Below are 13917 nucleotides of genomic sequence, written 5' to 3'. Positions count from 1 at the left end.
TCGGATCATGCTAGGGCACCCTCTCATTCAAAACCAAGCACTCTGCCTTCAGGATTGTGAAGGCCTGCCATAGGAGTGACTTATAGATTTATACAAGATTTATACATGTATATATGTGTGTGTGTGTATATATATATATATATATATATATATATATATATATATATATATATATATAATTCCACAAATGTCCTTAAGCTCTTCCAGGACACACTCGTGTTCAGCCTGCCATCCGGCCTCTCAGGATACTGCTCCCCAAAAATCACTGGTGTGTTGTGGTGCCTGCCTGACGCGTTTCGGGGCCACCTGCCCCTTAATCATAGGCCACTCAATATGCGCTGTACAAAGGCTCCGTTTTATTTGTAATATAAGAGCATGCCTCCTATTGGTTGCCAGTTCGTAATAGCCTGTATTGCATGCTGGGAAATGTATTTTTTCTCTTATGAGTCTCTGAATTACATATTCGTTTTGAGTGATTGTTAAAGTCCCTAAGTGGGATACCGTGATTTGTGGAGAGTTTTGTTCAATCCGGCTTCACACGCTATAGCGGGTCAGCAGCATTCTGATCCGTAGCCTCTCCTGTCCATTTCCCACTCGTGGTGACAAGAGATGGTGCATCCTGACGCGGTAAGGACCCCGCGCTGCAAATAGGATTCCACAAATGTCCTTAAGCTCTTCCAGGACACACTCGTGTTCAGCCTGCCATCCGGCCTCTCAGGATACTGCTCCCCAAAAATCACTGGTGTGTTGTGGTGCCTGCCTGACGCGTTTCGGGGCCACCTGCCCCTTAATCATAGGCCACTCAATATGCGCTGTACAAAGGCACCATAACACACCAGTGAACTTTTGGGGAGCAGTATCCTGACAGGCCGGATGGCAGGCTGAACACGAGTGTGTCCTGGAAGAGCTTAAGGACATTTGTGGATATCTCTATCTCTAATCTCTAATCTCTAAACGATGTTCCCAGCCTTCAAAGCCTTCCAAAAGCGGTACAGATACATATGAACAACAGCCATGTTCTTCCTCAACAAACAAGGGGCAATCCACCTGCCAGGAGTGAAGAGCACAGAAGCAGAGAGACTAAACTGAACAAAATAGCATGTCCTACGAATGGGAACTGAATCAGGAAATTATGAAATGCTAAGACTTTGCATACACATACCAAGGTGTTTACTGCTGGGGAATATCCAAACGATCAAAAAGTCAGGGAAATTTGCCTACCCTTTTCCTCCAAATCCTCTATTTCCCCTTGTGCTAGAGAGGCGCAAACAGAGGAGCTTGACCCCACATCGTTCTAGCACAGCAATGAGACACACACCTGGTTCTCCAACCTAGTGTAATTGGCAAAGGGAAATGTGATGCCACTACTAGCCCAACAGAACATTCTAACCATGCAGAGGGGCAAAGTGTTCTACCATGACCGAATATCGCTCAGCATAACTCCAAAGCTCTTGAGGGCATATAATTTGTTTATCTCCAACTGTCAAAAAGCAACCTAGGAGGTTCTCAAAGAAGCAAGAAGACCGGCAACTCTGAAGTGTTAATCCAGAAAATGGAAAAGATCTAGAAAATAGTGTGTCAAGGACAGATGCCCACCGGCCACATCCAAGTCCTGAAATACCTCACACGCCTGCCAGACGAAGGGCTATCTTACCACACCTACCAGCTATTGTTGTGTACATGAGGGTTGTGATAAGAGAAGTTACTTTGAGACCACAGTGGTCAAAAGGTTAATGGAAGGAGCAAAGAGAATACCTCCCAGAGTAGCACCCACCAATACATGGAACTTCAATCTGGTATTTATGAGGCTGATGAAGCCATCTTTTGAAGCCTTACACAGCGCTGGGTTACAATTCCTCACTTTAAAGACCACCTCTTGGTTGCCATAGCATCAATATGCAGAGTTCATGAACTGCAAGCACTGAACCAATTCTTGAAATAAACAAGGACCAGATCGTAATAAGAACTAACCCCAAATTCCTGTTCAAGGTTGTGTCACACTTCTATGTCAACGAAACAATACAACTCCCTGGGTTTTTCCAGCTTCCAAAATCACAAGAGGTTCGCTCCCTACTCACACTGAATGTCAGAAAGGCGGTGATATATTACATGCAGGAAACTAAAACAATCCGGAAGAGCTATCTATTTTTCATCTCTTTAGCATCAGCAACTAAGGGGTTGCCGGTGACATAGGGAGAATTGTAGCTAGATGGATAGTTCAAGCAACACAAAAGTGTCGCACAGAAGCGGGAGTGACACGAGTTAAGGCCAAGGGTGCACAAATCTGGCTTCCTTAGCTATTGTCTTAATTGGTGACATCTGCATGGTTCCCCTATGGTTCTTTATACATACCGTCACAAAATATTGCTATATTGACATCCAAACAAGTGAAGAATCACGGGTGGGAGAAAAAAGGTCATGTGTTTACCAAAACAAACTTGTTATCTACCCAACCTTATCCACAAAGCTTAATGCTGCTAACAAAATGGTTTTACCTGTAGTAGTAGTTGTACTAATTGAAACCTTTCAGGATTCATATGCAACATTTTCAAACAGGAGGCCAGAACTGCTTATTACAACACATAAAGACACCAAATAACAAGAATCTGAAGCTGGCATTCCCTTAACAGAACTTCCATGGCATGCTTCTGATGTTGTAGAGGAGCGACAGACCACCAGATGGTCGACGGCACCCATTAAAAAAAGGCAATTCCAGACCCATCCACTAGATATCGGAATAAAGCAGAGCATGAGAATTCAGAAAGCCTTCAAGCTGTCAAACTACTCCTACAGGTAAGTAACCATTTGTTTCCCTGTCAGAACAGGGTAAATTTTGCTACTTGATCATTTCTGATTGCCAAGAGAGGGATTTGATTGATTAGCATCTCATAACTCCCATTCTTGAACTGATGCTAAAAGTGCATTCCACATGGTGAGATCACTTGTTGATGCAAGCATTACAGGAGCTGGACTGGGTATTATATCTGGCACTACAAGACTCCACTTTTCACACTGCTGTCAAATTTTCAAAAGAAAATCCTCCGGTTTCTGTCAAGAGGAGGCTTATGAAATTCTGCTCCATCCTTTTTATTATACCTCCACCCCCCAGCTCCCAAAATATTCTCAAAAGGGTCCTTGTTTACCCATACCGAGGTGACTGGGCAAAATCTATGAAAAAATGTTCTTTGCTTCAATCTCACTGACTTCCGTTTATGGGTGCACTTCAATGCACAAATGAACTGCCAGTTTTTAATGTCCGAGAGGCTGGAGCGCATTCCATAAGCGGTTTCAAGATTTTCAAGGACTTATCTGCAAGATTAGTTCTTTTCCTTTTGAGCCTTTCTTTGCCTCGCTGGACCTTTCTAAGTTAAGTCACTGCATTTGAACCGGGAAGAATGCTTTGCTTCCAAAAGTAAAAATCTACCAATTTTTGCCAACCCTCAGACCTGTTGCTAAGATGCGACAAGTGTAGAAGATTGGAAGTGTGTTCACCTTGATCTCGTCACCCAAGATTTCTTTGGCTGTAGCTTTCAGCACTTGCTAGCTTGCTACTTCTTCAGTCTGTTTTCCCTTAAATCCTGGATTGAACCAGACAGATGTCTTATCCTTGCATTCTCTGCTTCATTCATAATGCTCCCAAATAAGACCAGATGCCTTGTTGCCAATCTGAAATAGCAAGCAAGGTAAATTATTATTATTATTATTATTATTATTATTATTATGGGCTTAAGAGACATACTTATGAATTTTTCTTGTCGCTTTGTACTTTGTCAGAGGTGTTTGTTTTGAGCCAACTTGAAAATATGGTGTGTATTTCTAAATAGACAGTATGTTAAAAATTTGATGGATTAGGTTAAGTTTCAGGCTGCTTTCTTTCTTACTGTGGACACATTAGTACCTTTAAATGATATGATGGCTAGTATTTTCTTCTGAATCTTTGTTTTCCACTGATATGTTTGCCTCCAGTGCATCAGGCCTAAGCTAAGCTTGATTTTTAAAATCATTTTTAAATTTCCCTTGTATATTTTCTCTGATTTATGAGCAGATGTGTTAGGAAAAATACAAACCTTGATTATCTCCGATAATTCTGCATGTCCTACTCAAAACGTAGGTTTAAGTCTGTATGGTATTATTCTTTATTAATGTATTGAATGCACTTTTTAATTTGCAGAAAAATATTGTTCATCGAGACCTGAAACTTGGTAACATGGTATTACACAAAAGGTAAGTCTGTAAAAATGTACTGTTTAAAGGAAACGTTCAGTAAACCGTGATTTTCTGATGTGAACTTCGCTCAACCGTGGTAATACACAGCTATTAGACCTTTACACTTTTAGTAACAAATGTGTGAATGTGTGTTTTAGTACAGTTGCTCTAAATAACGTGATTTGCCTACATTGGTCTTCACTGCCATGCCACATATTTATAGTTTAAAATGTTTTTTTACATGCAGATTTAAAAAGTGCAGCTCATCCCAGGCTTCATTTTCCAATTTCTTTGGTTTTATTTTTTAAATGTCCTAGTAAAATCGTAAAGTTAAATTTCATTATAATATTGTTGCATATAATCTTAGAACTGCTGTGGGAAAGGAAATGGAACACAGAATGAACCTGAGGAAAATTAATTCTGGTTGGACAGCAAAAAGGTACACTGCTCATTTAAAGACTCTGCTGCATCTACATCGCATCATGCCTTGAACTGGCTTTTTCTTTTACAGCTTCAGTTCATTTTGATGGCGGGGTAAGGAATCCCCAGCTTAATTATTTTTGCCATACTAAATCTATTGCCAGGGAGCAGGATGGGCTGTCTGGCTTAAATGTAAATTGCAATTCTTGCACTGGGACAAGCCGCAGATCATGCGCTTGGTTCTCTCTTGGGCACATAATTCCTGTAATCTCTTAATGCAATTTCTCTGTTGTCCCTATTTTGAGTGAGAGATGATGGTTCTCCGTGTTCTTTCTCGTGGAGTTCTTTCCCATGCAGTGTAAGAAGGCAAATGCCTTTGCTCGTAGACTTGAGTGGGCAGCAATCTTGTTGTGTGGAGTTGAAATGGAAGATTGGATTGGATGCGATCAGCAAATAGGTTTAAGATAGTGTGAGCCGCCTCAATGACAAGCTATACTATACAATACTATGGCAGGCTATACTTTACCATACTACACTATACAATGCCGGGCCATAGCATACTATACAATGCAGGCTATACTAGACCATACTATACAATTCCTAAGTCCTAGCATACTGTCACTGATGCGGCAAGCGTTGACTGCGTCATAGCATTTCATTTTTGTACTTTCAGCCAAGCTCATAGCAGCCGCATTGTTGTATAAGCTCAGAAAATCCTTGACAAAACCTACACATTTCCTCTCAAAGTTAAGACCTGCTGGCCTTGCCAATGCTTGTTTAAATTGAGTGTAAGTGGGCCAACAGCATATCACTAAAGAAGTTTAAAAAGCATCCTACTGTCAAGTCAGTCTATCCCATTCCATTCTCAGATAATCCTTATGCACTTGTTAGGCATTTAATATTTCCTTGCTATGCTATTAGCATCACTGAGAAATGGGATTTGCCCATTTTCTTACTAAATTCCTCATGGTTCGCAGTAGTTTGGTCTGACTTTTTATGAGAAGGTTTCTGTGTTGGTGTCTAAATAAACAGTGACCCTTCACTGTTCTCATTTTTTATTTGGGAGTGAAAAAAATAAATCGGTGAAGGATCCACATTGCTTTTGTATCCTCTCCTTCCCGGAGTATGTTGGTGTTGAAAAAATATGCAATTTGCTAAAGAACCTGCTTGAGAATGCAACCCTAAAGGGTGGCCACAGCTCCAGAGAAAGGTAACCTAGGGGCTGGTGTAAATGGGCTGCATAGTTTCACAGTCCCTTCTGGTGAAAGGAGAGATGGCCCCTTTCCTCGTCCTCATCCCAAATGATTAGTCATAAGATCCGGTCTCCTGCCAGAGGGACTCCTTTTGGTGTTATGGTTTCGGTACTCCATCCCAAGGTGCAGATGAGAGTCCTCTGAAGTATTAAGATGCTTTAACGAGTTCATGTGCCTATATTGGAGTACACTGCTCCAAGCCTGGTTACATACCTTACCTTAAAGCCAACAGAGGTAGTCCTAGTTTCTCAGACTTAAAGTTAGTTAACAGCTCTCATACGAGGCTCACTAATGGTTTATCTGCCCAGTTGTGCTGATGTTGAATTCACTGTCTGCTGAGCTGGCTCCACTTCAGCGCATCAAACTCTCATTTCACTATCAGTAAGCAAGTAGTTTGTTTGGAATGCTAAAAACTCATTCACTCAATCACTCACCCTCTCTCTCTCTCACTCACTCACCCTCTCTCGCTCACTCACCCTCTCTCTCTCTCACCCTCTCTCACTCACTCACCCTCTCTCACTCACTCACTCTCTCACTCAATCACTCACCCACTCTCACTCAATCACTCACCCACTCTCACTCAATCAGTCACCCACTCTCACTCAATCACTCACCCTCTCTCACTCACTCAATCATTCACCCTCTCTCACTCAATCACTCACCCTCTCTCACTCAATCACTCACCCTCTCTCACTCACTCACCCTCTCTCACTCACTCAATCACTCACCCTCTCTCACTCTACCACGCTTTATCTGCATGTAGTTCAGGTTGAGGAACATCCTATTTTACACCTGGTTCTATGCAATGCATGTTTCATTTCCAAAGTTTACTTAACCCAACTTACGAACCCATTTTCAGTATATCACCTGGAAGCTCTCAGGTAGCAAAAGAGGTGACATATAGGCTCATATGAAACACATTAAATAAAGACATCGGCGAACACGAGTCTAACCAGTGTAATCGATATATTGATTTTGAATGGATTCTAATCAATCCACGTGTGTGTAAGCACGTGTTGAATTGCATTAAATGGTCATTCATATTATAGCTCTTTCCTTTCCGTTTGCTAGAAATGTCTGTCAGACATTTGCAGCTACTCACAGAGAGGTTTTAGAAGTGTATTAAGAACCAGTTGGGTCTCATCCAGAAAGAAGAATTACAGCAGCTGCAATATATGCAAACATGATGCATTTGAAAATGTAGCAGTATCACTGCCCGCTCCTAATCACTAAACTCCGTTTCCGGAGAAAGTATCTTCGTGTACTCCACGTATGACAAAATATTCCCTGAAATGTGCTATTTTTGGCCAATGAAACGAATCGCATTCATCTCAAGAAATGAGAGAAACAGGAAGCGAATTGAAGGGAATTGAAAGCCGTAGTGTCATGCTAGTGTGGACGTAAAAGCATTGACTGTTAGTGTAAGCAGAGACTATAAAAGAGGAGCGGAGAGGAGGGCGGGTGTAAGCTTACCACTTTACTAGAAATGGGACAAAAAAAATCTGGTCAGCTGCCAAAGTGCAGAGTGACTCACTCTGAGGAAGGGATGCTGACGCAAGCCTGTGTTTACTTTCCTCTCTTTTGGCTGAGCACGGATCCGATTAGGAACTGCCTCTCGGGGATTTAATCTATCAATTCAAAGACAAGAAAGCTGCTTGCAGAGAGACCCTGAAATCGAATAAGAGAATTTCCAAAGGCAAATGTAAGGTTTCCACTGTACCCATGAATTATGGCTTTTTGGGATTGCAGTGCTGTTGCAAAAGCACGTGCACCAGTGGTTTTAATATTAGTCACTTTTTATTTAGGGAGCTGGATTCTTCAGAATTATTTCTGTGTTGTGGCCTTTGTTCCAGATCAGTTCTGTCAGTAGTTGCTCCAAGCCAGTACATTGACACACGACCTATTCTACATTGGCTTTGTTTTGCACTGGTTGTGAGTAAAGGATCAGTGAATGTGTCGAGTGCGTCGGCTGCCTGGTAGTCATTTATCAGACTGAAGCATCAAAACGTGTCAGAATGTCTGCAGTATTGGCATACCTTGCATGTGCTGAGATTTTGAGTGCACTTAGGTCTGCATCATACCATGTAAAGAAGAAATCTCGGGTGTTGTGGATGAATAGGGGAAATTAAGAAATATGATAAACCCACCCTTGGCAGTGTCGTTGGTCATAATCATCGAAAGTGAGGACAAGATGGTAGGTAACCAGTGGAGGAGTTTGGCTCAGCCACTTTAACTGGGAACTTGTGATTTATTGCCAGCAGTCCGGATTTAGCCATAACTTGGGTTGTATTTGTTAATCCAATCATTGAAGTACTATTTATTCATATTGCAAATCAACAAAGCATATAGCAATTTAAATCAAAACATCCATATAACATGGCCTTCACAACTATCATCTGGCCTAGCTCTAGCGCCTGACATTTCTGCTGCCTTTGTAGTGCTTCTCTTCGGCTGCAGAGATCACATGTTGCCTGACATTTCTCCATTGTTTCTTAGTAGGTCATAAGAGAACAAAGAAGCTTGTGTATTATTTACAAACTATTTCAGTGTATATATATCCTGCCTATCTGTTCTGACAAGAAACCTTGCATTTCACCAGTTAGTGCTTAAAGTGCTGCACAGCAGCAGAGACAAAGACACAAACGCCAATCCTTTGTTGTTCAGTTGACTAATTAAGAATAATCTTCTTTTGCATGTGGAAGCACAATTTGAGTTCAGGTATGATCTGAAAGCCTTCATATTCTGCAGGTCTTGAGCAAACCCAGTGGCATACTCTTTTGGTTTTAATGTCACCGGGCCACAGAGTGAAAAATACAGGAAAGAAATGGATGGAATTTTTGAATTATTCTCAGCCACTGAAGAGGCCCAACTAAGCTTAAACCATATTTGGATTGATTGAGTTCCAGTTCAGTTGGGACCTGGCTTAGCAGTTCGGATGGTACTGGTCCCATTGGAGCATGACCAAGGCTTATATTCATATGGTTGGGTCAAATCTAAGGGAAAATGTGAGCAAACAATGGACTAGGATGTGAGTAATTACCAGTGGCTGAGATTCTTTCTAGCCTCCTTCGATTTTTTTCCCATTGAGACACAGGTGGTAGTAAAATAATAACATAACAGAGGCTGTTGACGTTTCATCAAAAGAACTCCAGAAGCATGCACCCAGCACACTGGTGTCCTTCATAGGGTTGTTACGTTATACTGATTTAGAACTCCTGAGGCAGGACAGTTTGGTTAGGTCGTCCTGTGGAGTCTTCACTGTGACTTTCATGCTAAATCAGCGTACCTTCTGCTCCCACTCGAAGAGGCAGAATTTCTAACCGAATTGGGTTGGCTTCTTCTTTTCTTTCTTGAAATAAGAATACCATATGAAGGTATCTACCCATACTATATTTAGATTGTGTGATTGTACAACCCTTGAAATGACCCCCAGATTGCAACTACTGTGTAGACTAGGGTTAAATTGGTCCTGACTGATTATTGAATCCCCATTGCAAGAAACATGCTGACCCTTTGATCTATCCTATGTCATTGTGACTGATGATAGCCACCACGTTTTTAACCAGACAAGTAGACTCTCTTATTTAAAACCGTATTTCGAGGACTAATTTGTCTATCTGAACACACACTTTTTTACCCACATATTCACTCTAACCCACCAATCTACACAAGGGGCCCTACACTCCACATGGGGCAAAAGATCTCTGATAAGGTGCACCCTTGTTGGTGCCTGTTGGCCACTGCAGCGTCGGCCTGACAAGCATGCCCTATGATGAATCATGTACCCATCTGTGTGTGTAAGGACTTTGGTTCCTAAGGGAGTGGACCTTCCGTTTCCCTAGGTTTTGACCAACCTCCTATTCTCTCCTTTTTCTTCTGTATGGAACTGCATACCCTTGTTGTAAGGCTTGACCTCTAAAGATGCACGTATGCTGGACCTTTTGTGAAATATTGACAGTAAATAAATAACATAAGAGGTTGTTAATGTTTAATCATTAGAACTCCAGAGATGCACCCAACTAACTGGTATCCTTCATACAGTTATGTTATATTGATTTGTATAGCACGCTAATCACCTGAGAGAGTATCAAGGTGCTTGAGCAGTCAAGTAGGTTTGTAGTATCCAAAGTGCTTATACGAAGAGCCAGGTCTTCAGCTTCTTGCAGAACTCAGGAAGAGTGAGTAGGTGGCTCTGATGTGTTGAGGTAGGTCGCTCCATCTCTTGGGTGTGATGTAAGAAAATGAGCAACCTCCAGTTTTGCTTTTGTGAATGTGGGAAATGTTTGCGATTGAGAGTGAGGCATAGTGTAGGTGTCTGGGATGTTCGTGAAAGTATATGTGGCTGTTCAGGTGTTGTGTAGGCCATTGTATGTGTGAGTAGCAAGTTTGAATTGATTGTTCTTGTGAATGGGGAGCCAGTGAAGCTTACTGATGTGGGCATGGTGTGTGAGGTCGAATATGAGTTTTGCTGCAGTGTTCTGGATGGTCTGGAGTCTGTATAGGAGGCATTTGGAAATATCTGTGTAGCGTGTTGCCGTAGTCTGGCCTGCTGGTGATGAATTATTGTGCGACGGTCCATCTGGTGTTCTGTGGCAACCAATTGAAGAGTTTTCGCAGCATTCGTAGGATGTGGAAGCACACTGCATTGACTTGAACCGTCATGTTATGCTGGTCGTCTAGGATGGTCCCTTGATTTCTTGTGTGGTCTGTGGGTGTGGGTGTTAGTCCCATGAAGAGGTTTAGTTGTAGAAGACTAGTACTTCTATCTTGTCTAAGTTGAGCTGCAGGCAGTTGGTTGGCATCCAATGTGGTACCATGGTCATGCAGTTGGTGAAGTTGGTTCTGGCAGTGGTTGTTTTGTGTATCAGGGAGAGGAAGAGTTGTGTGTAATTGACGTAGCTGTTGACGGTGATGTCTTGTGATTGGTTGATGTTGACTTAAGTTGTCATGTACATGTCCTCTTTGTTTATTACCTTTTTTGCCCATTACAGTTCACATTTGCTCTGATCTTGCTTTACCAAGGCAAAATAGAAATGATACTTCTGAATGTTTATATAGCTTTGGTAGGTGTCCTGCAGGACTGGAGTGGAAAGTCGATATTGTACAAGAATCAAATGAGCCTCACTGGACTTTCCTTTATGCTGTTCATTAGAAAGTGGCATATCAATGTTTATAATTGAAGGGTGTCCCAAAAAAGCATTATTTAGGTCTTGTGACTAATGTTCACCTGAACTGTTGTAGACATCAGTTTTGCAGCGTGAATCTTTCTGGATTCACTATGCTGTGCATATTCCGCGGTCTTGTGGTTGGGTCCGGATTCGTAGTCTTCTTCTTTTTTTTTTTTTTTTTTCGTCGCCCAGGTGGGCGTCGGCGTCACCCCTCCTTGGGTGTATTTCCGGTGACGTCGGCATGCTTCCTGCGGAAGCTCCCACCCTTGGGCGCCATCTTCAGATTCTTTTTTCCGCTGTCGGGTCTGGATCGTTCCCGTTGGGCTCCAGACATTTTTGGAGAAAGTACTAGGAAAAGATTGAAATTGGAGAAGATATCGAAAGAAGAAGACTACGAAAGACTTCGCAGAACACTGACCAGCGAAAGGAAGGAGAAATCATCGAGGACTTCGTCGACGTCGACGTGGCCAGGGAGGCCTAAACACTCGATGATGGACAACACGCCGTTCAAGTTCTGCCCTAACTGCCACCACAAGTTCGCGCAGAAAGACCAACACCCGGTGTGCAACCTTTGCTTACCGGTAGACCACAGAAGCGAGGACTGCAACGCCTGCTCCGCCTTCGCCTCGAAGACCCTTCGTGTGAGGAAGAGCCAGAGGGTAGCGCACGCCACCCTCCAAGGAACAGCCCCGACACCATCGCTGTACGAGCTGGGGATGTCCTCAGAGGAAGAGGACAACACTGCCGCCAAAGACGACAGCTACACGGTCGTAGAGACCGATTACATGAAGACTTCTGATAAGGTAGGAGACTCGTTCCCCAAGAGCACGAGAGACTCTGAGTCTCGAAAAAACGAGGGCAAGACCCAGAAAGCGCCGACGCTGAGACACCTGGCGTCCGCGACTACCCACAGACCCACCGGATCCTCTGAGAAGGAGTCCCTGGCGCCGAGAGCTGTTGAGCAGCACAAGTCGTCGAAGATCGTCCCCGAGAAGGACCGATTGACGTAGAGGGAGAAAGACCCGAAAGGCTCGACGCCGTACAAGGACCCGAAACCCAGTTCGACGTCCAAGTCCTCGACGCCGAAACTCTCACAGCCGAGCCAGGCGCCGAAGAGGGTGGCCGAACAATCCGGCGCGGACAACGCGGCCGAGATGGAAAAGAAAAAACGGCGACTAGAAGCCGAAATGGAAAACATCTTGCAGCGGAAGAAAGAGTTCGACGCCAAGATGAGAGCCTTCACGATTCCCCACAAGACCAAGTCACCCATGCTAGACCTGGTCCAGGAGGAAGACGAACACGTCGAGGAACATGAGCCTGGCGCCGAAATGGTCGACGACCAGGAAGAGGACGAGAATCCCTACGAAGCTTACAGCTATGAGGAGGAGGAGGACAGCAGGTTGGACGCCGAGTCGGCCACCTCTGACCCGCAGGAGGAGGATTACCTGGATGTCGACACCGAGAGCCCGGAAGAGGCGGTCGACACATACCCCTCGAGACCATCGCCGCCGGACGATATCGGGGCTTACAACTCGGTGATAAGGTCTGCGGCAGCAGCTTTCAAGCTCAAGCTCGACGAGGAGAAGCAGAAAGCGGACTTTCTCCTCGAGACATTACTCCCCACGCAAACAAGGAGCCAGTATCTACCGATGCTCGACAGCGTCTTGGCTCAGGGGATAGAGGCATTCAGGGAGCCCGCAACATGCAAGGCAGTCACTACCAGAACGGAAAAGAAGTATAAACATTCTTCAAAGGACCCGGCCTACATTCGAGGCGTGGTCTCAGCCGACTCCATCATCACGGCCACAGCAAGGAAGAGGGCTAACGTGGCCACTACTTCTGGGCCACCTCCTGATAAGGAGAGCAAAAGGATGGACTTAGTGGGCAGAAGGATCGAACGGAATGCTGCGACCCAATGGCGCATGGCTAATTCCAATGCCCTCATACACAGGCACATGTACCAGATCATGGAGGAGCTAGGAAAGCTCGTGAAAGACCTTCCCCAGGAGGCCAGACAGAAGGCAGAGAAACTGATGGAAGACGGGAAAAATGCGGCAAATTGTTGCCTCAAGACGGCCCTGGATGGAGCAGACACCTCCAGCAGGCTCATGATGATGGGTGTCACGGAAAGAAGACATGCATGGCTCAGAATCTCGGGCTTCAAGCCTGAGGCGCAACACAGCATCTTGAACACTCCGTTCAACGGCGAGACGCTGTTCGGGACAACAGTTGACGACAAACTCAGTCAGCTTAAGAAAGACAATGAAACTGCACGATCCATGGGAGCTTTGCAGTTCAGAGGCAACAAGAGGGGCACCCAGTCACGGAGCCCCGGCGGAAGAGGTGGAAACCAGCCAGGTACTTCACACCAGGCTTTCCAACAGACGCACCAGGCGGACTCGCAGGCGCAACAGAGTCAACAGAAGCAGTCCTGGCAGTACCAGTCAAGGGGCCAGTCCTTTCTAGGGAGAGGAAATGGACGAGGACAGCATAAAAGAGGGGGCCAGCAGCCCGCCTCTAAATGACTTCAGAAACATCTGTGCGCCCACCAACAGAAAGGATCCCAGGGGGCAGCACGTACAAAGGGGTCAGGACACAATGGACAACTATCACCACATAACACCAGCGGGTGGAAGATTAAGATTCTACCTCCAGGAATGGAGAGAGATCACATCAGACAAATGGATACTAAACATCATCCAATTCGGGTACTGCTTAGAGTTGGAGGGGAGACCTACAAGCAGGAGACCAAAGCGAAAGCCACTAGCAAACGAACAGCTACAGCGGCTTCAGGAAGAAGCAAGAGAACTCCTACAGAAGGAGGCCATAGAGCAGGTTCCCTTAAAAGAAAGAAACAAGGGAATATACTC

The 13917-nt window shown here is 44.4% G+C and overlaps 1 protein-coding gene across 3 annotated transcripts in view; it reads left to right on the top strand.

Annotated features, from left to right (window-relative positions):
* STK40 (serine/threonine kinase 40) overlaps window positions 1–13917 on the top strand; it is a 401524-nt gene that overhangs the window by 240628 nt on the left and 146979 nt on the right. For all 3 annotated transcript variants that reach the window (XM_086956415.1, XM_086956416.1, XM_086956417.1), the window contains one exon: window positions 4172–4224. In XM_086956415.1, the coding sequence (XP_086812541.1) occupies window positions 4172–4224 (53 nt within the window). The remainder of the gene's footprint in view (window positions 1–4171; window positions 4225–13917) is intronic.

Source organism: Lissotriton vulgaris, chromosome 2_1 (genome assembly GCF_964263255.1).
Source record: "Lissotriton vulgaris chromosome 2_1, aLisVul1.2, whole genome shotgun sequence".
Lineage (NCBI taxonomy): Eukaryota > Metazoa > Chordata > Amphibia > Caudata > Salamandridae > Lissotriton > Lissotriton vulgaris.
This window is presented reverse-complemented; position numbering and strand designations above follow the sequence as displayed.